The sequence below is a fragment of the Sparus aurata genome, chromosome 11 (genome assembly GCF_900880675.1).
Source record: "Sparus aurata chromosome 11, fSpaAur1.1, whole genome shotgun sequence".
Classification (NCBI taxonomy): Eukaryota; Metazoa; Chordata; class Actinopteri; order Spariformes; family Sparidae; genus Sparus; species Sparus aurata.
In genome coordinates this window covers 17054959-17082218 of record NC_044197.1, presented here as the reverse complement: position 1 = coordinate 17082218, position 27260 = coordinate 17054959, and the positions used below count along the sequence as shown (strand labels likewise).

General features: G+C 40.1%; 2 protein-coding genes across 2 annotated transcripts in view; both read right to left on the bottom strand.

Moving 5' to 3' along the window:
- Positions 1-1243: 1243 nt before the first annotated feature.
- Positions 1244-12182, bottom strand: lpar3 (lysophosphatidic acid receptor 3). The gene is made up of 3 exons (XM_030432112.1): positions 11871-12182; positions 9230-9984; positions 1244-4743 (listed from the first exon to the last, which is right to left on the bottom strand). The coding sequence occupies exons 2-3, from the start codon at positions 9969-9971 to the stop codon at positions 4415-4417; spliced, it is 1071 nt and encodes a 356-aa protein (XP_030287972.1). The 5' UTR covers positions 9972-9984; positions 11871-12182; the 3' UTR covers positions 1244-4414.
- A 3377-nt stretch (positions 12183-15559) lies between these two features.
- The window catches only part of LOC115591551 (mucolipin-2-like), a 13882-nt gene continuing 2181 nt past the window's right edge, over positions 15560-27260 (bottom strand). Inside the window, exons 3-9 of the mRNA XM_030433637.1 lie at positions 27219-27257; positions 26718-26867; positions 25280-25381; positions 24978-25100; positions 21507-21713; positions 21283-21416; positions 15560-16010 (exon numbers count right to left, since the gene is read on the bottom strand). Coding sequence (XP_030289497.1) covers positions 15974-16010; positions 21283-21416; positions 21507-21713; positions 24978-25100; positions 25280-25381; positions 26718-26867; positions 27219-27257 — 792 coding nt within the window. The 3' untranslated portion in view covers positions 15560-15973. The remainder of the gene's footprint in view (positions 16011-21282; positions 21417-21506; positions 21714-24977; positions 25101-25279; positions 25382-26717; positions 26868-27218; positions 27258-27260) is intronic.

Here is a 27260-nt window from a genome sequence, read left to right as displayed (position 1 = left end):
ATCAACAGAAGAGGCTCTCCAATCACAGTCTGATTATGTACTCCTTCACAAGGTGATTCAGCTCACCTTCAGCGTCCTACAGGTCAGACACACCCTGAACTGACCGCCAAGGCACTGTTCCCATCACACGAGCTGACTCCATTTCCACCGTCTTAAATTAGGGATATTCACTGTGGTAACTTTATTCCAATGAACATGACATATAATTTGAACATTCAACTCTGGCAAATATGACTGTAGATGCTCTAATGTTATCACACTTTACACTTTAGGCAGTGGTGGAGGAAATCTTCTGATCCTTTACTTTATTTAAAGGTGCAATGTGTATACATTTTAGTTGAAAGCGGAAAAAAAAACAACGAAAATTATTACGAAATAATACACAAAACATTGTGATTTCTATTTATTGTGTTTTACAGATATCTACCGCAGTTAGTTTGCTAACTGGTGAGCCCCAACCTGTCCCTGTGTGCAAACACCAACACTTCCCGAGTGCTCCAAGTTCACAGTCCAGACTGCTAGCTGCACTGCTAACTGAGCTGACTAGCCAACGGCAGCTACAGCTAGCAGCAGTGAGCGGTTCCTGTAGTGATATGCCGCCCCCTATTGATTTGAGTATGAATTTGACAGGTGGTCAATTCTTACATAGTGCACCTTTAAGAAAAAGTATTGCTCTGTGTGATCAGCAAAATTAACTAGTCATCAAAAAGTATTCTGCAGAAAAATTATCCCTGTCAGCGTTTTACTATCATATAAGATGTTTTTGGTTTAAAAGTAGACTGCTGCGTGAATGTGTGCGTTGCTGTAGATGTTTACGGTGGAGCCCATGGATGGATCATATCCTATAAGATCATCACATGTTTGTAGCATGTCTGATCTAGTTTCACAACAAAGTCAACTTCTCACAAACTCAGAGAAAAAGGCCCGTTTCAGCTTTGTGATGATGCATTTTCAAGCAAATCTATGGCAGTGGAATCCCCAGCCTCTATTTATCCGGCATAAAACTGTGTCTATCAGAGTCCAGTTGAACTCCCACACACTGAATAATGATGTCTGTTGCAACTATGTAGGAGAAAACAAATGATACCTTATTTAACTTTGAACTTCGCCTCCGAGTGAGTCCGCGCCTTTATGGCACGAGGGATATTTATATAACATCGTACCCTGTGTACCAATGAACATTTTCATTCACTGCCTACATCTGTTTTCGCCCTGAGATTAAGACCAAACCCAAAAGACAGCATTTATGAACATCTGTGAAATTTAATTGGCTTTTCAAGAATGCATAATTACAGCACAGCAGTAGAAAAAAAGCCTGCCACACCACACAGTTTACAGTGCATGTTTTTGGGGAATGTAAAACCAGAGTGGCAGGCGGCAGTCACGACAGGTCTACAGAGCGCTTTAAGACAAAGTCATCGATACAATATAGCATGCTTTTAATGGAGACAACAGGAGTTTAATTAGGCCTAACGTCAACCTGAAACATTACCCGAGTAGTTTTCTTACAGGGAAAATGTAGGCTACACTGTTGAATCTTTTCTTCTGCTGTCAAAGGATGCCGGTTGTGTTTCAATGGATTAAATCTGAGAGGGTTTTTACTGCATAAAAGGGATAAAACACGGGATTAGGACTGTAATGAAAACCGGTTAGCAACAGACTGAGGGAACAATAAAAACAGCTGTGGGTTTGTGGTTGCAAAGAGTGAAAGGTTATGAACAATAGGCTTGCATTTCAAGCATGGCGACTTGAGTAAATTAGAGGGTGGATTTAACGATTCAAAGGCTTTCTGGGGAGCTGTGGACTACATTGGCTACAGTATGTAGTATTAAACAGCATCAGATGTAGAAACAATTACCATAATGTGCAGTTCATATCCTCCCAAACATGATTTTATGCTTCAAATGCATTTCCCTGTTCCTTTAGCTGACAACATTTTGTTGATGGACATTTTCAAATTTAGGTGACTTTGAAAAGGACAATTTAAATAGTGTCAGCTAACACAGCCAATTACTGAAAGCAGTAGTACATTTGAATTCTGCAGTTATTTGTATTGTTTTAAGTGCTTTGCAGGCTAATTCAGAGGAGGATCTTGTTCCTCCGACTAAGAGTCAATTCTGTTTTTCATCTCTTTAGCTGATAATGCAGGCAAACTCACTGAGTGCAAATAATTTTCCTGAACAAGGTAAATCATCCTGAAGTGGTGGCTCTTAAGCATAACATTTCTCAAGTAATGGTACTTCATCAAACTGCAGTACGATGTCATGTCATAGGACTGTTTTTTGTTAGTACACTAATGTCTGCACTTGTATCATCAGAGGTTTTTAGAGTCAGAGTCAGTAACTGAAGGTGGTTTTCATTTGAAATTCAAGAGACAACCTGACTCAGTCAAACAGGATTTACAAGAAACCTTACAGTTCGGTTTGGTGCCAAGTGAGTGACTGTGTGTGCAACATTTACCAAAAGCTACAACCAGGTACAGGTGTTGTGAGGCTGCCCTCATTCTAATATCAGCAGGCTAACATGCTCACAAAAGCAATGTTGGCATGCTGATGTTTAGCAGAAGTATGCTAGGTTTTGCTAATTAGTACGACAAACTACAGCTGAAGCTGATGGTAACATTGGTTTGGCAAGTATGGAGCGGTGTAGCAATGACGCATTTTTAATAGGCTAACCAGGAAGTTAACATCGCCCTGGTTCCCTTGTCAAAAAGCTTTGGAACATCACCAGAAATAAGCTCTGTGGCAAACACAAGTTCACGATACTTGCTTGTTTTGTTCAGCAAGATAATCTCCAACGATAAAGACAACTTTTGTGATTTTCGAAGCATAAATTCAATCGCTAGAGGTAAAATGCCAGCATTAGGCTCTAAACAGAGCACATTGCGGTCGCATGACTTAAACGTGACTTTGAGGGATCTTATTCAAACTGATGTTCATATCAGAGGTCCTAATAACTGTGTCGTGAAAGTCTTACTTTATTGTTACTGAAATATAGCTCTCTATATACACCTCTTCAAATGATCCCCTGAGCTGCTTTCTGTTTCTGCATCATGTCATTTCATCTGGAACTATCCGCATATTGTATATACCAGAAAAAAAATATCAAAAAACATGAAACTCCACAAGCTGTTAATTAGAAACAGTACATTTCTATGACTTTTAAAGTCCAAAGGCATGCCACACATGAATGTAAATGAATAATCTCATTTTAATAAAAAAAACAAAAAAACACCACCACTTGAGCTGTAAACCTCATATGTGGCATTCCGACACTCCCAAGATAAAAACAAAACAGCTTTGATGACATCTTGTCCTTTACAGCAGGAGTAGTATAAATACTGTACAGCAGTTTGAACCCTGTCAATGATTTAGCAGTGAAGTCCTGTGTGTGTCTATCTATTTGCCAGAGTTACAGTCTATTCAGTCATATCCTCTTCGGTTCCTGCAGGAATCCAGTGTCGCAATCAGTTTTTTAAAGCCCTGCACTGTCAGGTGAACGGCTGTTTCGTCACACCGTCAGCTGCCATTCGATGAGCTGAAGCAGAAGGTGTTAAAATGCTACAGAGAGAACGAGTTTGGCTGCATCGGTTTGTGTAGATGAACCGATAAAAAGATAGCAGACGGGACAAGAAAGTAGTGACCCTGCTATCTGTTCGCCCAGAGGCAAACCTGCCTCACAGAAGAAAGAGGGTGTGAACTAGGTTACATATTACTTCACCTCTTCCTGAGAGCATCTTACAGGATGTACAAGTAGATACATACGTATAGTACAGCAGTTTACAGTATTCTTAGCTTAAAAACAGGAAATAATCTTTAAAACTGTGCCCTACCCACACAAAAGTACAGCTTTATAGTACCTGACTCTTACATTACTTGACTAAATCATGCATTACAGTGCTGCTTCCTCGAAAGCTACACATGAAGTAAACTGACAGGATCGAGCAGATGTAGACAACTTTGTATTCGGGAGAAAGTATTAAAAGTATGCATTTTAACTGTTTTTACAGACGGAAGTAGAAATGTACCACTGTTTTTCTTCATACTGGATTCGTCAGCCATTGGAAAGCAGTTCTATCCAAGTTTAAATAACCCACAGGAATGTGACTAGGAAGACCAAAAGAGCAACGGGGATCCCACTTTACACACGAATGGGAGTTATGAGTCCAGAAAACTGTAAAATCCTGTAAATCTTGCCTCCACTTGGGAAATTAGCAGTGCATCAAGGTCTCTTACTTCCAGCTCTCTAGTGAAGCAGCTGGCCTGTAGTGTCTCTTCAATAAAGCACTTTTAGTTTCACGACCCCCTGAAACCAACTGGAGATGACGGTGTACCTTCTCTTTCGCGTCAACTCCAGTCTGTATTTTCATAAGGCACATCCAGTCAGAGCTGAACAGAAGTGCTGGTAACAGGTTTCAGGTCTTGAGTATAGTCTGATCATCCTTTTTTGTCTCCTCTGATGGAAGCTGGCTGTTGCCCGTGTCCTGAGCAGAGCTGAGCGGCCTGGCGTTAGCCTTCGTCGAGCGCTGCCGTCGCGTGCCGTTTCCGATGCAGCGCAGGAGGTTCTTGAAGGTTTGCCACATTTCCTCGTCCTTGTAGGAGTAGATGCAGGGGTTCATGACGGAGTTGAGCACAGCCAGGAGCAGCAGCCAGCGTTTTAATTTCACGACGTTGCAGCTCTCGCAGTGGAGGCCGTCCAGCAGCAGAACCACCAGGCCAGGTGTCCAGCAGATCACAAAGGCCCCTTCAGGAGAAAAATCACACACAGTTTGGTTGTTTAGACTCTTATTTCTCACATGTATCTGCTTTGCAGCACGTTACACTTTGCACAAAGGTAGGTAGGAGGTAGTTTTACAAGAGTGGTTCTTGTCTTTGTGGAGAAAAAAGGTTAAATGTGGGTTTACCAAATGAAAAGACGATTTTTTTTTAACACATCATTACAATAAATCATATTATTTATGCTCTGAAAAGCATTGCCATCTACGTTATTAACCACCAACAATACTGAGCAACAACTTAAAATCCCTTTTCAAGAAATCCTCCAATTTACTTTCAGTTAACTCTCGCACAACGCACCCTTATATTGGAGACAGTGCAGATAATATTCCTTAGTGAAGGCCGAGTATCATTAGAGATGTAAATAATAATTTTCCTTATCGAATCCCATTTCTTTGAATGTTTTGTGTGATGTTAGTACCACAATGCAGAAAAATCTACACATTAGAAAACCTGGAAAACTAAAGCTTTTTTGCTTGAAAAAATGACAGTTCATCAAAAAATGTATACTAAGCATACTTAAAAATACTGATTAGACTCAAATAGACAAAAATTATCCCTCTCAATCATCATTATGACCCACGAGAAGTGTGCGGCAGTGTCTCTGCCTTTATTTTCTTAATATTTTGCCACGTGCGCGATGTTTCTGGCTCTCATCTACCATCTTTCTCCAGAATCACTCACGGCATGTGGTGTGTTTATGGACAGCAACTGACAAATCCAGCATGGTATGCCTTTTAAAAGGAACATTAGCTTATTAAAATGAATGCTCAATGCATGCCTATTGAATGACTTATCGGCTAACTGCTTCAGTATTACTTAATCGTTTACTCAGCCCAGTCACCAAGAGATGATTCCTGCAGGCTCCTGTGTGTTCAGATGTTTATCAACCCATTCTTGTACTATTGCATCAAGCAGGCACCATTTTAGAGACAATGACATTACTGTGTTCATTTCTTAATGCTGTGTGTTTGGTAAATAAAAATGGTAGTTCACAGGACCACGGAAGCATCTAATAAGCCATCAATTTCAAACATGTTTGGGCACAAAAACAGAGCTACTGAGAGACTTCTGGAACCGAAGGCGAGATACAAGCTGCAACTTGTCTACCAACAGCGCTGTTGACACTACCAGCATCTGTACAGCTTCAATACATCTGCAGAACAAAAACAAGTACTGTTCTATACAGCTCTCTCTCTCTCTTTGTCTCTCACACGGATACATGTGCACACAGCTACAGTAGATCTGGTCGACGCGTTGATCTCTGTTTTTATGTTTTTCACTGCTTTAAGGGCTGAAAGGCAAAAGGTTTGGCCACATTTTTACAGTGAATTTCTATTTTTATACCTTCCTTTTTCCTTTGTCTTTGATGGCCCACACGCTCAAAATAAAGCAAGCTGAATTGGAATTGAGTGAGAAAGCCTATTAAATGTTTCTTCCATTGGCACTTTTTCATGCATTGAAGTTTAAAAGGTGGACTTTCTTCCCCTTAAATCTCTACAAAGAAGAGGAAACAAAACAAACAGGGTTTCTAGGGACGCACGTTTCAAGCACATGTTCCTGCTCCCAGTTGGTATTCATTTGATGATGGTGGTTTCAGTGAAAGAATGAAAACAAATCTGAATATGCGTAGTGTAGTTTGAAGCCTCACTTCACAGACAGGCTCCAGTGTGCTCAGGGCAGGCGTAATACGGCTGTGAGCTATTAAACAAGTGTTATATTTTACCAAACTAGTGCCATGAGGAGTGAAGTGCAAAGGAAGAGAGCCCAAAAGAAGTAATTCCTTGTACACATTTGTCAGATATTATAGTAACTGGAAAAACTTCACTGCACACGTGTGAGTTTGGCAAACACCGGCGACAAAGTCCAAATGTAAAGTCCCCGTCCAACGCTCAACTCATTCATTTTACTCTGTTTCTAACAAAGCATTTGTGGGTTAAGAGTCTCCGAACTGGTTTGCCCAGTTGAGATTTCCGCCTCAGCAAGCTGCTTTTCACCTAGAACAAGAGTTAAAAGTTTTTTTCTGTGTTAAGAGACAGTGCACCCCGACATTTTAAATATACCTCCCCTTTTACCAAGGTGTGAGTTGTTGAGTTTTGGAGATATTGGCCATTGAGAAAATGCCAAAATATAATATTATTAGATTTCTTGTCGTGCTCAAAACATTCAAATAAAATCGATTTTTTAAAAATTCAACAGCAAAGACCCTTTCCAGAAATCATGACCTGTTTGCTCAAGATAGTCGTCAGAAACAAGGGGGGGGGGGATGACTTGAAGCTGCTTACGACAAGATCTGTGGATTATCTCGAGTAACTGAATCATAATATCTGGTATCTCACACAAAAATGATATTAATGGATAAAGATCAAAACAGGAAAGAGGAAAATATGAACTTTTGATATCCTTTAAAGATAAAATTCCTGTTTCTCTCAGATGTTCTATTATAAAAGTGCATCAGGCACTTTTCTACAATCTTCACAGGGAATTTAAGAAAAGACACTTGCTTAAACTTCCACAAGCCTGAGGGGAACTGTGCAAAGGATGTGAAAGCAATTGACCTCAAGTATAGCTTCTTCTTCCACTTCCTTTCTGCCTTTTTATTTCTTTTTTGATGGGTGGGGAGGAGGGGACGTTCATTGGAGGCCAGTGTGGTGTGGTGTGGACGGTTCGCCACACAGGCTGAGCAGCAGTGTCCTTGCAGGGAGAGATAATTACACAGCAGTCTGGAATAAAGTGTGTACAGAGGCAGACGGCTCCTACGCAACAAAGTGTATCAAACCATCTGGCCGGCACGCAAGTTCCCAAAGGGACAAAGAACAATGACAAACCTTTATCCTGCGGGGCGACAGCGCCAAAATCACTACAACTATCTCATGCATGTTTTTATCTGGATGAATGCATGAGCAGTGAATAAAAGAAGGAAGCTGAGCGCATCAACGCTGAGACGAACTCATCTGACTCACCAGAATTCCTGAGTCTGATGGTATTGCATTAACTGTATACAATGTGTGCTATGCTCACATGGGAATATACTATATTTGGCGCCCTGTTTTTTAGTGTTCCAGCTGAAAAAACTGGTACAGTCCTATTGTTCAATTTTTAAAGGAAGGCGCTGGGAGGGAAACGATTTGAGTTTTTGCCTCTATTGCAAAGTATCCTGTTGCAACACCTAAACAAAGAGAACAAGACCAGGATATCTAAGAGCCTCACCTAGGATGAAAACACACAGAAGGAGAGGGAAACTACAGAGACTTTAGAAAGAAAAAACTCTAGAGTTGTTGTGAAGGTGCACTTTGGGGGAGAAAAATCTAAAGCACTCCTCTAGCAAAAAGGTTAAAAGCCTTTATTGAGAAGCTATTTCATGATGAGATTCTTGAAAACATTGACAATGCATGTTAAGACTTAAGGACAGTCTTCTTCTGGGTTGGTTGATACTCAGATAATTTTTTAACAAACATCATCAATGTTTTTTCAGTATGAAATAGCCATCTAGATAAGGGCTTTTTAACCTTGAATATTTGTCTTTTATGAAATGTCAGACTTTGAGTTTTCATACTCTGGAAAATAAACAGAGAAGTGCTGCACAAATGTGTTGATTAATCGTTAAAAATGAATTGCAAGAACTCCATGATTCACCGTTTTTTTTAAACAATTTAAGGCAGAAATTGATAATTTTTTCTTCCCAAATGACTGACAGGGCTCATTATATTGTGATCAAAAGGGGCAGGTTCAACTGATTTCCTCTGATGAGACAGCAATTATACTGCGCAGAGGAGTGTTGATAACAAAAAAATCAGTTGTTAAATTAGTCTGTGAGGTGTGTTGTCTCGAGGTATTGCTTAATCAGCAGTCACACAACATAGATGTGTTGGGGTTTAGTCATCTCCCATAGACTTCAATAAAGCCGTCAACACAACCTGGAGCCAAATCAAGATTGAGTGAGGTATTGACACTTCCCTTGTTTGACATCCTGTAAGCTGAATCTCTGTGGTTTTTGGACTGCTGGTTGGACAGGACAAGCTTTTTAAAGAGGATGCCCCTCAGGGCAATGGATAATAAAATATGATGAATGATTGATCTGATGAGCAAATAATTAAATGACGGAATGAGCAACGATGGGCAAGTGAGTGAGCATATAATCGGACTGCAGGGACAAATAACACAAGCTAAATTGAAATAAGAGAAACCTTCTGCTGACTCCTCTTTTGCTTTCATTTACAACTCCCTACATTCCCAGACAATCTTAAGTGTTTGTTATAATGCTCAAGGTTCTTCTCTCTTATCAGGAAAACACAGGTTACAATCCAGCCTATTCAGCAGTGGCTTAGTGTCCTCCTAAACCCCAGACGAGCTGCACACATCCACTACTTATATCTGACGAATGCAGCGAATGCTCTGACTCACTGTTGTCACATGAATCTTGAAGCACAGACACTTTTACGACCAGCACTTACCGAGCACAACCATGACCGTCTTGATGAGCTTGATGGGTGTCCTCTTGCGGTTGATGGAACCGCTGGTGTGCGGCGTGAGCACAGACGTCTTCTTCTTGACGTAGGTGTAGATCCTCATGTAGATAACCACCATCACCAGGAACACCACCAGGTTGGACACGGACCAGAAGATCAGGTAGCTCCGGCTGAAGATGGGGGCGAGCTGGGAGCAGTCGCTCAGGTTGCAGATGCAATTCCAGCCCAGACTCGGCACAGCCCCCATGAAGATGGAGATGGCCCACACCAGCACGATCAGCAGGGTCACCCTTCTCTTCGTCAGGTTGCTGTGGACTTTCCAGTTCATGACGGAGATGTAGCGCTCCAGAGCTATGACCAGCAGGTTAGCCAGCGAGGCCGAGAGACTGATGTCCAGAAGACCTTGACGTAAGAAGTATCCCTTCACCGTGAGTTTACGCGACACCTCGCCCGTGTTAAACATGAGGTAAACATATGCGATGCCGGCCAGGAAGTCCGAGGCAGCGAGGTTGGAGAGAAGATAGTAGAAAGGGTAGTGAAACCTCTTGTTGGTGATGACAGCAGCTATGACCATGGCATTGGAGACGAGGATGAAACAGCAGAAGAGAGAGCCCACCACCTGCACCAGGATGAGCTGCGTTTTGTCCCATTTATCTTCAGCCTTAATGTTATGGTAGAAGAAGCCCATGGACTCATTATAGTGACAGCTGCGGTTCTGCTGGTCCATTTTCGAGGTGATTCTGTCAAATGAGTACAAGAAAATGAAAAAAGTCAAACATTTATGATTAATTCATCAGATAATAAATCATAATTTCATTGTACTTTTTACTGTTCATCCAGATAACCAGCATAACAGCAACGCTTTATGGTGTTTATGTAACTGAATGTTGATTTAATTTGATTTTTTTAATGGCTTTTGCTTTTTTCCTAGCCTGTTGTGGGCGTGCTTTTACTTTGGCAGTATTTCTCCTTGTTACTGTGCTTCCTTTTCTTTGTTTTCTTTTTATATTCATCAATGATTTCATCATTCATGATTCATTCAATCATTTATCAGTTCAAAAAGAGCTGAAATGATTAGGTGATTGATTTGTCAACAGGATATTTGCTATTTATCAAGCAAAATACCACTTTCCTGCTTCTCAATAAATGAGGATGTTCTGCTTTTCTTTGTCTTATGTGATAGTAAAGAAACTATATTTGAGTTCCGGACTAATGTTTGGACAAAAAGATACCGCCTTCGCTTACTGGATCCCGGATTGTTCCTGAAGTCAAGATAAAAAAATGTGGAGAGTTGGCCTAGCTCAATTATGTCCCAAAACCCTGGAACAGGGACTCTAAACTGAAATCTTAAGACACATCTTTTGACTATTGCTTTCTCATGAACTGATGTATTTGATGGTTGTTTTATCTTATCTTGTCCCGCTGTTTGAATACTATTGTTTCATTCTTTGATATTGCTTCCTCTTAAAGCGTTTCCCTGATGACTTGCCTTTTCCTGTTTTATCTTCTGTCCGATCCTGCTGTTTAAATTAAATTCTATTTTGTCATTATCATTTTATCATAACAGTTTTGATCATCTGCTTTTATGTTGAGCACTTTGAGTTGATTTTTATGTAGGAATTCTGGTATATCAATAAATGGCATTATTATTATTATAATCATTATCATTATTATTATTATTATTATTATTATAGGAAATGACATTTCAATTACCATTTTGTTGACCAAATTATGTATCTAATAATCAGTTAATGTAAATATTGGTTGGTTGCAGCCTTATATTGAGGAATATTGAAGAATATATTATGCTATATACTATAAGTACATATCATAATTACCCAGAGCCCAATTAACAAAAAGTGACAACTTCAAGTTATCAAAAAATAATTACAAGAAGATTAAAAGAAAAGGCAGCAAATCCTCTGCTCCCAATTCCATTCCTGTCATTCATCTCACTGACTGATCCACTGATTGCTTCAGCTTCACTTGTTAACTTAATTTGGACAACAACAACAACAAAAAACATCCAGTTTAATGAGCTCTTAGTGTTTTGTAAGCTCAAATCTTAATTTGAAAAGTAAATTGTCACCAAATACTTCCCTCTGAAATTGAAAAGGGAAATACTGGAGTAAAATACAAATACTTAAACTTTGTACTTCAGTACATTCCGCTACTGGTGACTTGACTCTGGGGCCAAGTGCACATGCCAAAACCAAGTTACGAGAAGATACTATTACTAATACTACTTCTCTGAATATAACACAGTACACTCCATTAAGACAGTAACATTAAAATGAGAGCCACTCAGTCGAGTCACATAATAAAGTACCCGTACAAACATTCCTGAGGGGTAAACACTGCAAATATCCTGCGAAACAAGATTTTCAATGTAAGTTAAGCCAGTCTAAAGTGCAGTTTCTTTTCATTAATGATGCAATAAGTTTACAACACGACCCAGCTTCAGAGACAACGGGAAAGAGGAGAGAGGAGATAGGAGAGAGGACATTTCCTACCTAAAGAGAAATAAAATCCTTTGCAGAAAACAAAAAAAGACCAAACAGGTCATGTTAAAAAGAAGCACAACCCAGGAGGGCAGGAGAGAGAACAATGAGCCAGGTGGGTTTACCTGTGGTGGAGGGCGTCAATAGACTACAGGGTGAGAAGTACTCCGTATCGAGGTAATGAACATGTTTCCCCCACCCGAGCAGAGGCGGACGGACGGTCGGAGGCAGTGAGGTGACGGCGGACAGCGCTCACAGCACGGACTGAAGTCAGGAGGAGTGACCGTCTTCAGGCGGAGGCTCTGGCTCAGTGACGTAGAGGGCGTGTGCCACCCAGCGCTCGCACGTGAACTCCTCCTGCTCACCGCGCGAGACAAGAACGGAGGAGACATCTGAAGACAATTCTCCTGGAGTTAACTTCATTCACGACGCTCCAAATTGTTTATTTCACCTGAAAAAAACACACACACAAACACACATGCCCGAGGTGATGACATGTAACTAAGTACATTTACTCCATTACTCTACTTACGTGCAGTTTTCTGGTGTTCATACTTAAAAGGTAACTTCACCAAATGAACACATTACATTGCATATGTGAAAGAAGTAGTATAGAGGTTTTTGTGGCTCCAGAGGGAGCTTAATGTCATTTCAATTTTATTTAAATTTTTTATTTTTTGGCCTTTTTATGGCTTTTATTGATAGTTTTAGCTGGAGAGGTGACAGGAAACAGGGTGAGAGAGAGGGGACTGACATGCAGCAAAGGGACCTAGGCCGGGAGTCGAACCCGGGTCGCTGCAGCGAGGACAAAGCCTCTGTACATGGGACGCCTGCTCTACCAACCAAGCTAACAGCGTCCCGTCATTTTAATTTATCGGTGATAAAGTTTACCAAAAAAAGGAAAGACACAATATTTAACCGCAAGGAGGAAGAGAAAATGGTCAGAGATGCACAGGAAATACAGACAATAACAAACAATTAAACAAGGAGAGAGTTTGGAGATTATAGGTAGTGAGTGTGTGTTTGTGAATTAAGTTTGTGTGTGTGTGAATTGAGTGTGTTTGGATATTTGTGTGAGTGGCAGTGACGTGTTTCAGTGTGGAATAGGGAATATGCCTTCTGTGTAGTGGAGGAGAGAGAGAAGGAGAACAGAAGAAAGAAAAAAGATGCGTGTGATTAAATAAATTCCCTCCAGTGATGTAGCTCAGTGGCAAAGTTGCATTGTGGGTGATATTAACGCCCATGTTTTGACATGGGAGAAGAATGTGTTTAATAAAGGAAGGGGTATCTTTGGCTCTGCTATATCAAGTTTGATTATTTGTTTTTAAGCGGTCCATAACGAGTAGTTGAACAGGATTAGAGGAGTGCAGTGTAGATCAGTGGACTCAGTGCCAACATTACCCACAATGCAACTTGGCCACTGAGTGAGGGGGGTGCTTTATCAGATCACATCAGCTTCAGTCTGAAGTCACACAAGGCTTTACACTACTTTTTACACGTACGAAGTAGAATTCCTCATGACCTGTAAACAGACTTTAATGAGAAAAATTGTTTAACTTGAGTATTTTCATTTTCTGTTGCTTTAAACTTCTTCTCTATTGTAATCTTTACTCCACTAAATGTATTTGATAACACTGGTTACTAGTTAGATACATGCTGCATCAGAGGATTTTAAAGATCATTTATATTTTTCCGTTAATCGTCCAGGCCAGTCATCGGTCGACCCATAGTATACAGTAAACATGTAAATATATGTTATTTACATCCGTTTGTAGCTAATTTTGATAGAAGTACATCTAAGTATGTTAAATATTTCATACTTTAAGACGTTTAGTCAAGTACTAGGGTGACTTTAACTTTTGCCAAAGTAATATTTTAACGTGATATTACTATGCTATATTGTACTTCTACTGCACTAAATTTCAGAGGGAAATTGTACTTTCTACTCCGCTAAACTACATTTACATTTGTCGGCCTTGTTGATTTTTTGACTAAGATTTAAATTAGAAAAAGGGTTAGGATCTTTTCATTAAGCAGTGTCTAGTTGGGGCCCCTCGTCACATTTCAGATCTCCGAGTCGCTCAGCTGCAACAAAGAGGCACATCCTCTCTAAACCTCTGATCTGGTTTCAGTTCATTAACTATTCAAGGCCACAAAACTAGCGGCTATATTAAAATATTTTAAAAAAGCTCCACATCGACCACTTACCACAGTAAAATCCTACTTACTCCCACTTAGTTTTGATAATTACAAAACAATATACAGTTAGCTACATTGGACATTGTTATGCATGAGTATTTTTATTAGCGATATCTTAAGTACAGTTTGCTGAAAACATCGTCTACTTTTACTAAATTTACTTAATCAGTTGTAATGAAGTATTTTCATTTTGCTGTATTGTTACTTGACAAAAGTTAAAGGAAGAGAACTTCTTCCAACGCTGAAAATACTCGTTACTCCATTCCTCGATCTCAAAGCATGACCGGGTTTATGGATGATGGGGTCCCGCGAATTTGTCGTTTGACCCCGATACTGACTCCGCACAATACGCTTTGTGTGTGGAGTCAGTAAAGAGTGTTTGTGCCTCGTGTGTCTCCTCCAAGATCCCATTAAGCACAAGGCACACAGTAGACTGGCAGCCCAGAGACACTGGAACCCGACCAGAACTCTTGTTTTTCTCTGTTAAATTAGTTTGAGGTAATTTGGGGCACCAGGAGGTCTGGGGCCCTGCAAGGCCTGGTGCCTGCTTTGCTTACTGGCAATCCATCCAGGTTACAGCTCACGTTTCCCTCCGATTTCTTCTTTCACCAAAAGTTCAGTCCAAATTCAGAAACACACCCTGAAGATCACATATATTTGAATTCACCGAACATGTGACTCCCCTTTAAATGACGGGTCATGTGTTTGGAACTACACAACTGTTCATATGAAGATCCCCAGTCATATTTGTCTTTAATGCAGCGTTGACTCATCTTTTGTTTGGTTTGACATGACACACAGGCATATTGACATTATTAGATTGCACTGTGGTGAAAAGAGACTGATGGTTGTTGACCCAAACTAAACACAGATCTTATAAAACAGAGATCCTTTAAGTTAATACCCTTCGTGTTGTTTCTTTTTTGAAGGATTTGATTTGATTTGCCCTGGTCTTAGTTTTGACTTGAACGTGCATCTCAGATTGAAATCAGATATTACTCATATGAAGGCAATATTGAGACATAGGAAAAACACTTGACAGGGTGGCACTTAATGACGTGTTGTCTCATTAATAGGGCTCGTAAAATCACCTCTGCCTCAGGCATTGTGTCACATACAAGCTGAAGATGTTTTGGATGACACTATAAAATGAAGTAGCACAGCTGGACGACGGAGGTCTCACTATAAATAACTGCTTGAATCTGATCTAGTGAATTGTTAGTATTACATCGTCTTCTGATTTTATCAAAAGTAAGAACACTCCAAGTAAGAAGTCATGCTCCGGCTTGTCTCAACATCGAAACCTTCCGGTTAGATTTGGTGATAAAACCTGACTCATACTGTAGTTCTGGTGTAGTCACGCCAAATCCCTTGCTTACACAATCTCAACCTAGCTCTGAATGTGTCATGCAATGAGAGAAACCCTCAGAAATGTAGAAATGTGTTGTGTGCTTGTATTCCATGTATGACTTTCCCTCTGCAATTATTATAACACTGAACATGTCAACAATCCAGTTAGTCTGCAGCTTCGCTGGCTTACTTTTGATTTGCTGTATGACAGAAATTTGAAAAGAAAAGCACACTTACAGCAAAGACAGGAAACATTAACATACCATGAACAAATGAAAAAAATAATAGATTTACTGCAGTCTTTACAACACTCGACAAATAAATTACATCTTGCACAGCAGAATGTCGCAAAGCAGCAGCTTTGTGAAATGCAGAAAAAACACTGTCCAGTTCTTTCGCAACTTAATGCATGTGCAGACCTTAAAAAGGCCTTGTAAACTTCTCAACAGCATCCTGAACATCATTAGATACTGTTAGGAAACGTTTCTGTTTCCAGTTCCACTTTCATGTTGAGGAGAAGTGCCTCATATTGCACCTCACAGAAAGAATCTCTCTCTTGGAACGGTGACACTATATTCCTCAGGATTTTGCTGTGTATTGTTTGATCTCAAAGTCTGTATCAGATGTGTGAAGTCTTGTTCCCAGCATCCTCCTCCTCCACGAACGAGGGAGACAGCTGTCAGCTGATCAGTATGACATCGTCATTCTCGGGAACCCTGCAATATAATGATTCAGAGAGACACCATGAGACACCCAATGTCTCATCAATGCCACCATATCAAGTTGAACTCACATGCCTTCTACTTTAGGTCATTAAAAAAAAGGCAGTGCATCAGCAAATGTCTCCGCAATGCATCATACAGTTCTTGTCAGTTCTGGTAAGACATTGTTGATGAATCATTACCAAGTCCAAATGGTGGCACACATGACTGAAGAGTATTCAACGTGTTCAGTATGGGTTGGTATTTGATTTGATCTAAGATGTCAAAATTAATCTGGAAGAAAAAAAGATCTCATGTTGCATGTTGGAGATTTGTTGAAATGGCCCCCGCTTCTCTTGGTCTGTGTGGATGTAGTTTGATATGATATGAAGTCGATGGTACCTTTGAGATACAGAATGTCATCATTTTATCCTATTAGACTCTTGTGTCAATATTTTGTCATAATTTTCATATAAATGTGTTGAGTAAAAGGCAAACAAATTGTTTGGTAAGGTCAAATTTAACTTAACCTGTAACCAGCAAAATCTAACCAGTTTATCCTTGAGTCCAAGTGTACATTTGTGTCAAATTGGAAGAAATCTCCTTAAGGATGGACTCAAAATCTGAATAAAGGTGAAGTGCACCTTTAAAGTTTGATCAATGGGAAAATATTGGCACCTATAACCACATGAATGCTTAATCCAAGTCTGTCTGCCAGGAATAAATACATTCTTTCTGCTCATGTTTACCCCACGTGGGGGTAACATTACGTGGTGTGAAGTTGGAGTTTCAAAAAGGGACAGAAACCCAGAGAAAGTATAACAAAACACCACAACTGGCAGACCTTTTACAATTCACCTTGAGTTAATATCACGTCATAAATTTCACGTGAATTCCATTGAGAAAGTATCACTTCTAACAATAAAATATCAGCTTTTATAAATTGGTCTTTCTGTTGTTTCCATGACCACTTTTTTTTCCATCAAATGGATGTTACTGAATCACAAGACATCATGTTTCTACAGATTTTTAGATGCGTACATTTGCCGATAAGCTAAGAAATATAAAAATGTGATACTTTCAAGGGGTGTTTGGTACAGTGGACTTCCCCCAGAGCAGACCAGGTTCAGACCAGCGAAAATGCTTTGAGGCAAGTAAACACACATCTCATTTTATTTAGGGTCTTAACTCTTGATCAGATTTTTATTCCACTATTGCTAAATACTGAAATTAGTGACATCAGTCTGATTCAGAGTTAAAACTACTGTCTCAGACCGTTTCTGAGTCATTTGTTTTGAGATGTTACATCCAACATGTCACAAAGGTCACAGGAGTTGAAATTCAGCAGCTGTGTGTTCAGACCGGGGAAGATTCTCTAAACCCTTGCTACACTATAAACTGTTCCCTCATCCCCTACACAGTCTTCTTCCCCTCATAGTTGATTTCCTACAATTCAAACAGGTACAAGCATGCCTCTTCATTCTGTGGGCTTCCACCTGCATGCAGGGTTTGGCCCCAACACAAAGAGAGCGAACGAAAGGGATACAGGAAGAGGTCTGGATTTATGGTGACTGTGTGTGCACCCGCTCTGAGAATAAATCCCCCAAACAAGCAGTTTGAAAATGATAGCCTCATCAACGAGCGTCTTGAACACAGTTTTTGTGTTTGCCCTCATGAGAAAAACAGCCAATTATGTTCCCATTAAATTAAATCTGTAAACAATCAGAGATTTTCCCCCTCATCTTTATGATGTGCACAACATTGTACGGCTGTTTGCGGAGAAAGCCTCAGACTCTCTGTTCCACAAACTGCTGCAGCTGTTTGAGGTTGTGAATGTATTTCACAGAAAGCAGGAAGCCCTGTCCAATCACTCTCTTGGAAAGCAAAACTTAAGGTTTTAGTGTACATTGCTTCAAAGGACAGGGTCACCCCGAAAGTGAGATTCATTCATTATCTTCACTTCTCGCAAAGTGCAAGCACTCCTTTTATCAAATTTATCAGGTTAACATTTGTGCTATTGTGGGAATCTGAAACGCAATGTCAGTGACACAACCTTTTCAGCATTAAACTCAAAAGAATCTTAAGCCATAATACATCATTTAGGCTGACACACTCTTGCTTTCCAAACAAGACTTACTGACTGCAGCAGCAGGAGATAAGAGCAGGAAGAGGCTAATTGTCAGCAGATGAAATTTCATCCAGCAAGACATTAATTAACATGTTTGCTGAGAACGCTGATCTCATTTTTGTGAGCGCAGCGAGACAAAGATGCTAGTAGAAATGAAATTTGGTCAGTTCAGAGGCTACAAATGATCGCAATTACAGACCGAGAGTAACTTGACAAGAGTCCTCCTAATGACTAAATGTTTTTAAAAAGCTCCTCATCTCCAAACAGAAATGCACATTCAATTGTCACTTTTGCATCACGTTGCACCATTATACATTACTACATAATGGCTCTGTAACTGAGACTTCATTTCCTTTAAACACTCAAGACATCCAGGGCGGGAAAAGCGGACTACTCTGATAGAAAACGGCTGTGGAGCTCGCAGAAAAGACCACAGAGTCGAGAGTGTTAATGTCTGGTAAAGCAATAATGATGGAAGAACCCTGAAAAGAAAAACTGATACTTTAGAAGAAGCAAAGAAATTTTTTCCAGCTTTTGCTATATTCAGTTTTTTTCCCCCCACTGATTACACGACTCCAAATTATTTTTACAGTGTGTACAAACATTCGAGGTTCTGGCATGCAGAAAATAATAGTTCGATGGCAAATGATGACAAGAGTAGTTGGTTTTCTGGCATAAACAACATCTTTTCGCACTAAAATGGGCTCTTTATGTGGAGGGATGGTGATGGCTACAGAAACCAGGCCTGGTGTCGGTTAGCAGGAAAGCCTTTTCCTGAATATAAACTTTATTGATGCAAATAGGGAGATTTAGTATTACATTTTGACGTTACATAACATTTTTGAACTTACAGAATGCAGAACCAAGAGTAAAAGTAACACACCGCAGTCTGATTAAGTGCTGTGTTTGGTTGAGTTTTGTAACTTTTCCGTTTGGTAGAAACACACGGTTAAAGAGGAAGCAAGACTAAAAACACAAGAAATGCAACTTATTTTGCAGGTATTGCACAGGAAGTAATTGTCAGAAATGTCATCTGATGGTCCGAGGGAGGGTGAAGTTGTGGGATGGATGTTTGACAAAGTTAATCCTGTATTCGTGTGTTTACCCTTGTTTTATACACTTTTTTCTAGTTTAGCTCCATTGATTTAAGCTACTGTTCTCCATTCCATTTTTTTTTTTTTTGCCACATCACTCATTGATGCATACAAACATCAGCCAAAAAGTGACCCAATGTGGCCAGTGTCCAACAATAACCTCCATTAAAAGTATTCTTACAATGAAAATCACTCATCTGATTACAAGAGGAGGATAAGAAAGTGATGAACACGGAGAAGGAGAAAAACCACACATCGGAGAGCCACTAAACTAAACTGTACACCACAATAAAAAGGCAACTGGAGTTAAACTTTCAACCATCACACTCAGATCAAATATCTTCCTAATTAACCGCCAGGCTTTAACAGAACTTTTCCGGCCCAATCGGCTGAGTCTTAACTGAGTGTTGATCGAGGCCTGTTTATTTTGGAGGCAACGCAGCAGAGGGAGCGATGGCTGAGGGGGGTGAAGAGGGGCGTGTGTGGGGGTTCTTCCCAGCGTACAGCCTCAGTTTCTCTGTAATCAGCCCATCACTGGGTGTGTCTGCATAGCTCCCACCACTAATTTCATTGCTCTCAGACCACGTATGCGAGAGCCAAACCACAGCGTGGAGGAAACTCCGCTCCAGCCTGCTGATGTTAGAGATTGGCTCATAGAGAAGGAATGAGCAACAAACAGGGACGTATAGAGAAACACAGCGTCCTGCTGTAGCAACAAGGTGTAAGCAGACCATATTGAGTTGTATTCTTCGGAATGTGTTCATATGTGTAGTGTTTCTTCTGTAGTTTTGAGTGATTTACTTCAATGGGTAATGACTGACAGGGGGACAGGTGAATGTTATCTTTGAGAGAGAGAGAGAGAGAGAGAGAGAGAGAGAGAGAGAGAGAGAGAGAGAGAGAGAGAGAGAGAGAGAGAGAGAGAGAGAGAGAGAGAGAGAGAGAGAGAGAGAGAGAGAGAGAGAGAGAGAGAGAGAGAGAGAGAGAGAGAGAGAGAGAGAGAGAGAGATCTATCAGGGGTCTTATTGCAAGTCTAAAATCAGCGATCAATCAATGATTTTCAGGATTTTGTCTTAGGTTAGGATGGCCTAACCATTACAGAAATGTCCCAACAATGATTTCCAATGTTAGGATTGTTTGGACCCTGTCCTAAATGCAATACTGGCAGCACAACTATCGTTAGGTCTGTATGGCAATGACAACGAAGATGGGGAACAACATGAACACTGAAATATTTTGATTGAAAGGCTCCGCAAACCTTAATTATTAGAAAAGCTGACACCCAGATTAGCCTGTCAGAGAAGCTAACATTGAGGTTAGCCTCTCGGAGAAGCTTACACTGAGGTTAGCCCCTCGGAGAAGACAACACTGACTTTGCATTTGGGAGAGTATACATCAGTGTCAGCCTGTTGGAGAAGCCAACACTGAGAAGCCACTGACATTAGCCTGTTAGACTGTCAAACAGCTAACACTGATGTTAGCCTGCTTGAGAAGCTAACACAACCGTTGGCCTGTTGGAGAAGCAAGAATGACGATGGCCGGTGGACGATTTCACCGACCATTAAGTGATGTATACATATCCTCTACTTCACTGCCATTTAATGCCTGATTCATTAAAGCTAAAATGTAATGCCTTCTCTTCTTGTCTATTACAACAAGCTAGCTAGCCTTCGACAAGGATTCCTTAAGTTAAAATACGAGGTCAGAGACAGGATAGGACTCAGCCATGAGTTGAGGACTTGCTTCTGTATCAAGAAGCAAGCTTTTTTCCTATCTTTGAAACTTAAAATAGGACAAGAATGCTCAGACATTTTTCTGTAATGAGGCCCCTGGTGCTGCTTGGAAACACCCACTGCATCTTTCTACAGCTGCAATGGTTAGTCGTTACAGAGCAGGTTGCCAACTGTCATATCAATAATAAAATTGCAAGCCGAGGAATGAGAGATGTGGAATTTAAACCATAACATCGCTTACGTTTAAGTGATGTATCATGTTTGTACGGTGCAGCTTTCACGTGTGAATGTAGGTGCAATATCATTAAAAAGGAATCAAAACGTCACCATCTCACCGTTGGCAGCAGCAGAACATGGAGTATTTGACGTTGACGCCTGTCTGGCTGCTCTCCTCCACAACACGGACATCTTTCTGCTCTCTCAGGAACTTGTGCAGGTCTGTCAAGGGGAATCCTTCCTTCTGGTAGTTCTGTTGGATAAATCCCAAATGATGGAACCATGAATATAGACTTGTTCCACTACTGAACTCCCTTTCTCTGCAAAAGGAGATCTGAACTACCTTGATGGTCTCGTAGGCATCAGTGATGAGGGCAATGAAGAGCGACAGCACCATGTAGATGAACAGGGAGATGAAGGAGTAGAGGTAGGCGCGGCTGAAGACCCACACCAAAGTGTTTTTGTCCTTTAGCTGGGCGAAGGTGGTAAACATGTCGTCGCCATTCAACAGGGAGAAAAGGCACTCGGCCACGCGGCTCAGGCCCTCGAACTAGAAGAGAAGACATTAGACATAGAGCTAACTTAAGGCCGGAACATAAAAGGAATATTTCAGCAACATAAAACTATTGTTTCTGAATTACTGGACATGTTCTTTACTTCCTCAGGCCCCCAGAACAGCTTACCGGTGACACTTTTATTGTTATCTTAGTTTAATGTCTGCAACCGTAACTCTAGCGCTGATCTGTGCGGCTGCCTATCTTGGCCAGGACTGTCTTAAAAAAGAGACTGTATATCTCAATGAGACTTCTTTACTGTTCAAACAAAGGTTAAATAATTTTTTTTTAACCTTTTTTTTGCAGATATGTCAAAAGGGAACTTTTGCATATATTGATGATGTCATCATGTCATCCTATGGGACACTTGTGAGTTTCATCCTAATTATCATATTAATTGTTCTAATGGCAAAATAAAAAACAAAGTTTGGAAAGTTCAGATTACTAATCATTCATAATTTAGCCTGTGAATGTCCTAAAATAGTGAAAAGAGAATGTCTGTCACAATTTCTTCCCAAAGTCCAGATAAATACAGAGCTCATTTTGTCCAATCAACTCTCTGGAACAAGGAAATGTTTGCCATTTTTTGGTTTACAAATAAGAGATTAATTATTGATTAAATGATGATGACAACTTCTGACATAGTACAAAGCCAGAAAGTTTTGGAGCCACAAGACAAGCAACGGAGTTGTTTCAGATTGCCAATTAGGTTACAAATGCCAATAAAGTCTAGCAAAAGCTCAAGCAACACATAAAAACTGTATTGTTCCTGTATATTTTACATTTTAAAATCGGTCCTTTACAAAAAGATTTAACATCATTTCTGGATTTTACCAACACTTTGACAAGTCAAATATGGTTAAGAGAAGGAGCTGCAGAAGACGGGCAGAAGCATGACGGTCAACAGAGGCGGAACTATAAAGACAGAAAGACAAACAAAGTAACAGATGGCTGAAAAGGAGAGCCTGAGCGCCAGGCACAAACATTATGTGACAGAGTTTCTCCCAAATGTGATAGCATCTTAACACAACATCCCACTGCGACCGTATGGATCGAGGGCACAGCACTTGAAGACGTGTGATGGCAGGTCCTCGAACATCCTCTGTTTATTCCTTCAGTAAATACACAGAGGAGCCTGGAAGAGCTGACGGCATACTACAGGGGACTCCCCTGACTACTGCAATGTAAATGCCGTGACCAAGTATCAGTCGAACGCAGCGTCGGACACACAGAACTGAAACCTGTTGCACTTCGACTGCAGCTGACTCTCACTGCCGCTGAGGAAAGATGCAATTAATGTGATTCTGGTGTCACGATATCATCTGTTCTTTTGGTCTGAATATGAAATAATGAGTGCATTGAACAGCTAATTTACGATATTTACAAATGAAAAGGTGTAAACACAGATGCATTATAACTGAATGATTCCGCCCACAGGAGTCAGTCCAGCTGTAGACCATAAGTGATCAGCATCCCCACCTAAGCAGACCTGACAAGCGTACTATAAACTTATTTACAGCAGTAACTCCGCTTCAGTTTAAGATTATCAACAGACTTCCATTTGGTCGGCGAGACGTCACTCGGCCCAGGTCGACTGCTCTCAGCCCATGTCACATCTTGTCCCTCCTACAGCAGGAGCGCTGCCTTGTTTAGACGTCCACTGCATGCTCGCACTTCCGTAAATAATTTATCTAAGCGGGCGAGGACAGCTAAACACACACATTTTTTTCTCTGATGGCACTACTTGTCCCAGGGTCTCCATCTGAGTACAGTTTTAATCTCTGTTTTTTTTGTGCTCTGAAAGGAGAGAATCAACAGAGTGTCTGAGATGCTGATCATGGAATCATAACATCCCAATCTGTACAGTGATTGAAGGTAACTGATAACATTTTGTTAAGTAAAAGTGTCCCAGAATTGTACTCAGTACTTGAGTATTTCCAATTTCTGCTACTTTATAGTTCCACTGTACCACATTCTTTTTTTTTTTTGTTCATGGTATGTTTATTAAAAGTTTTTTCCTTCACAAATACATATATATATATATAGATATAAGAAAAGGGCCATGAGGGAGATTCACTGTACCACATTCTGAAGGCATTTTGTACTTTTTACTCCACATTTATTTGACAACTTTCATCACTAGTTACTTGCAAGTAGCAAATTTTTTAGATCTCTTTTATCAGCAATCACATCATTAGAAAAATGCTCAGCTTATGATCAGTCAACCCACAGAGTATATGCAGTAAATATTATGTTCTTTTGATACAGTACAGTAACGGTATCTTTACTTTTACTTAAGTATGATTTCTTTGTACTTCTTTACAACAGTAAAGTACTATTTTAGCGGACTTGTGCTTTACAATACTTTTTCTGCTATGTTATACTTCCACTGTAGGGTTGAGGTAAATGTTGTATTTTAACTCCAAAGTAGTGCATTTTTCAAACGTATTTTATCAGCATTTGGATAAATACTGGTTTATCAGAAAACCGCTAAATATCAGTATGGGTACTAAAGTATTACTTTGCTAGATACTTCTTACTTCTTACATCACTGCATTTTGACTCCCTCAGTTTCTCTCACTTTAAGCTACGTCCTCTCTCACGGTGATAAAAAGAGAAACAAATCCTCCTAGAAATACTTTAAAATGTGTTTGTATCAAGCAGATACAGGTCTGTGAATGCTTAGATGTGTGTGTGTACAGGAACAGACTGTGTCTCGATTTTTCACAGTTTGGCTCCAAGGACAGACAGATGCTCTCGTTGAAGCTGTAGGTTCAATAGATCGAACATATACTGACATCTAGTGGTCGTTTATGTCAAAACAAAAGTAAAAAGACCCTAGACTTCAAGTTGCTCCTAGCGAAGAAGCCAAAGGCCATTTTTGTAGTTCGCTGAATTAGCAGGACATAAATGTTGAGAAAGTAATTCAAACGCTAAATAACTGGAGAAAGTCAAGATAAATTGCAGTTTTCTCCTACTATAAGTGACACAACACTGATCTTTTTTTAGCTTGCTTTCAATCACAGAATGATGTTTCAGCTCATTTGAGCACAAGATGTGCACACAAACATATTTGGGAGCTCCCTTATGAAATCTTATTTTTGAGGCCTCAGCAATTTTGAAGGAACAAATAGGAGCAAAGTCAGTAAAAGGGAAAAAAAAAAAAAGCCTTGATAGTTCCTCTCATTTCCTCACTCGTGACAATAACTGCCCATGGCCCACCAGGCCTCATCTGCTCGCCTCAAACCAGTGGTAGTTACCTTCTCGTGGTACGGTCCCAGTACGATCCACCCACAGAAGGTGTAGCCGAGGTAGATCATGCCGGCACAGCAGCAGAAACGCAGCACTTTGGGGAAGGCTGCTTTCATGGTTAAAATTAACACCTAGACACACGGAAAGGTATGGAGACATGATGTTAAACCACAACTGACACACGAGAAACAAAAAACATCACGTCTATGTTTTGTTGTTACTTTGTATTTTTGTGCACTTTTCTGGCTAATGAGCTTTAGGGTCAATGGTGAGGTCACTCACAAAGCGAGGAAAACGCTCACAGACTCACGTTGTATTTCTGGAAGTATCCGAGGTACCTGATCACACCGACCCAAACCATTAACGTAGACGTTCCCAGGAAGATACTGCACACATCATAACTTGTCAGACTCTACGGGAGAGAAGAAACAAAATAAATACATTTAAAAAATGAGACAAAGAAATCAGCTATATCTCAGTCTTACTCGGCCTGAACTCAGTCTGGGATGAGCAAATATTCAGTGTTGATAAAAGGTGGCACACCCAAACCTCCACTGCACCAAGAAGCCTAATTACACAGTCACTTTAATCTTCACAGCTGGCTGTAAACTGTGTCATGACCTGTGTGGATTATCAAAAGTAGAATGTGGAACTGCAACAGAGGAAACTCTTATCAATTGTGTAACATTTTATTTCAGTACATTTCAAGTACCTAATTGAGGACATTAATTGTGTACATTTAAATCTTAAAAAGTATGTAAGTGTATTATTGAGTGTACCAAAACGATGTGCTGGTGTTCCTAAATGAAAAAGTTTGGCACACCATTGCAACATTTTTCTTTAAAAAGATGCAGTATGTAGTTTCGTGGGAAGAAAGAGAAAGATCTTGATTGTTAAGGCTGACAAAAAAAAAAGTAAAAATCAACCAAACTAAATGAATAAACTTGTTTTATTTTCATGACTGAACAAACTGACCTTAAAATGAAACAACACAGTTTCATACGGTTTTACTTTGTTTAAATGTAGTGGACCCTGCCACCTTTCTAGCTTCAAACAGTGTTCTGGGGACCTTTGTATTGTATTATTACCTCATTAATATGTTAATATTAAAATTCTGAGTTTGAATTTATTTACAAAACTGTATAGTACACCTTAATGGACCAAAATTGTTTTGTAGTTTCAGTGAAAGGAAAAAAAAAAAAAAAAAGTAATGAGTACATTGACTGCTAGTTGAACTACCAGCAAACAACTGCAAAATGAAAACTACTTGTTGAATTACATGCAGTTCACTAGTCACCTACACTGTGGCTGTGCTCCTTTAAAGTGAGCCAGTTTTACGACTCTGGCATTCTGCATGTTCACTGTTAATGTTAATGTTAATGTTTACACCTCTGCTTTTCCTGCTATGACAAGTCAAAATGTCAGCAACGCACAGTGTATTCAAGACACTGTCAGGAGTCTTTCACAACACTCTTCACAACAGAAGACCAGCAGTGTCTTCCTCTAAAAACAAAAGCCTTGGAGGGGAGGGTGTGTAAGGGGAAACGTTGGGTAAACACCAAACATGGTGACTATATAAAAAGGACAGAGAGTCGGGTTACAATAAACAGATCTTTACAGTGTCGACACTGAAGTCTGCACTCCAAAGTCCACTGAGACACTCTCAGGTGATCGGTTGTAAAATCCAAAAGGTTAACCACAGTAACTTCCTCTCTAAAAATAAAAAAGGAGTACGTGAGTCATTTTACCTTTGCTTGTATTTCCATCTTCAGTATAGATCCAACTATGGCCAACAGGTCGCTCACAATGACCAGCACGTACCAGCCGTTCAGGAACTCACCCTGGTCATCCTCGCACACTTTACGGTTGTAGTTCTCATGCAGGAATCTGGAGAATCTCTGAAAATACACCAATCAAAATTCAGTTTCTTACTAAACACAGTACGAGGTAATCATGAAATGGTAATTGTGAATAGAACACATTATCAGAACAGCGACAAATCCTACAGATTGATATGGATGAGACTTTAAGAGAATGACATAATGAACTAATCTGAATGCTTTGTGCTTATTGTGACATTTGCCTTGAGAACATATCTGTCTTCATCACTTTCCTTTTCTCAACAACCAGAAACTCAATAAAAGCCAAACAGACTAGAAACAGGAAAGACTAACCAGGAATAAAGGAAAAAACAAAAAAGCACTCCCTGTATGATATTATACAGTGCGAGCAGAGACTGAACAGCTGACCTGGAGCAACCTGACAGCCAGCACGATGGAGCGGGTGCACAG

What these genes read in the sequence shown, in the direction of transcription:
- lpar3 (XM_030432112.1), bottom strand. Translation starts at nt 9,971, where the DNA reads ATGGACCAGCAGAACCGCAGCTGTCACTATAATGAGTCCATGGGCTTC. An exon ending in GACGGTCATGGTTGTGCTCG is followed by an intron (nt 4,744 to 9,229) that starts GTAAGTGCTGGT and finishes TTTCTCCTGAAG; the next exon opens with GGGCCTTTGTGATCTGCTGG.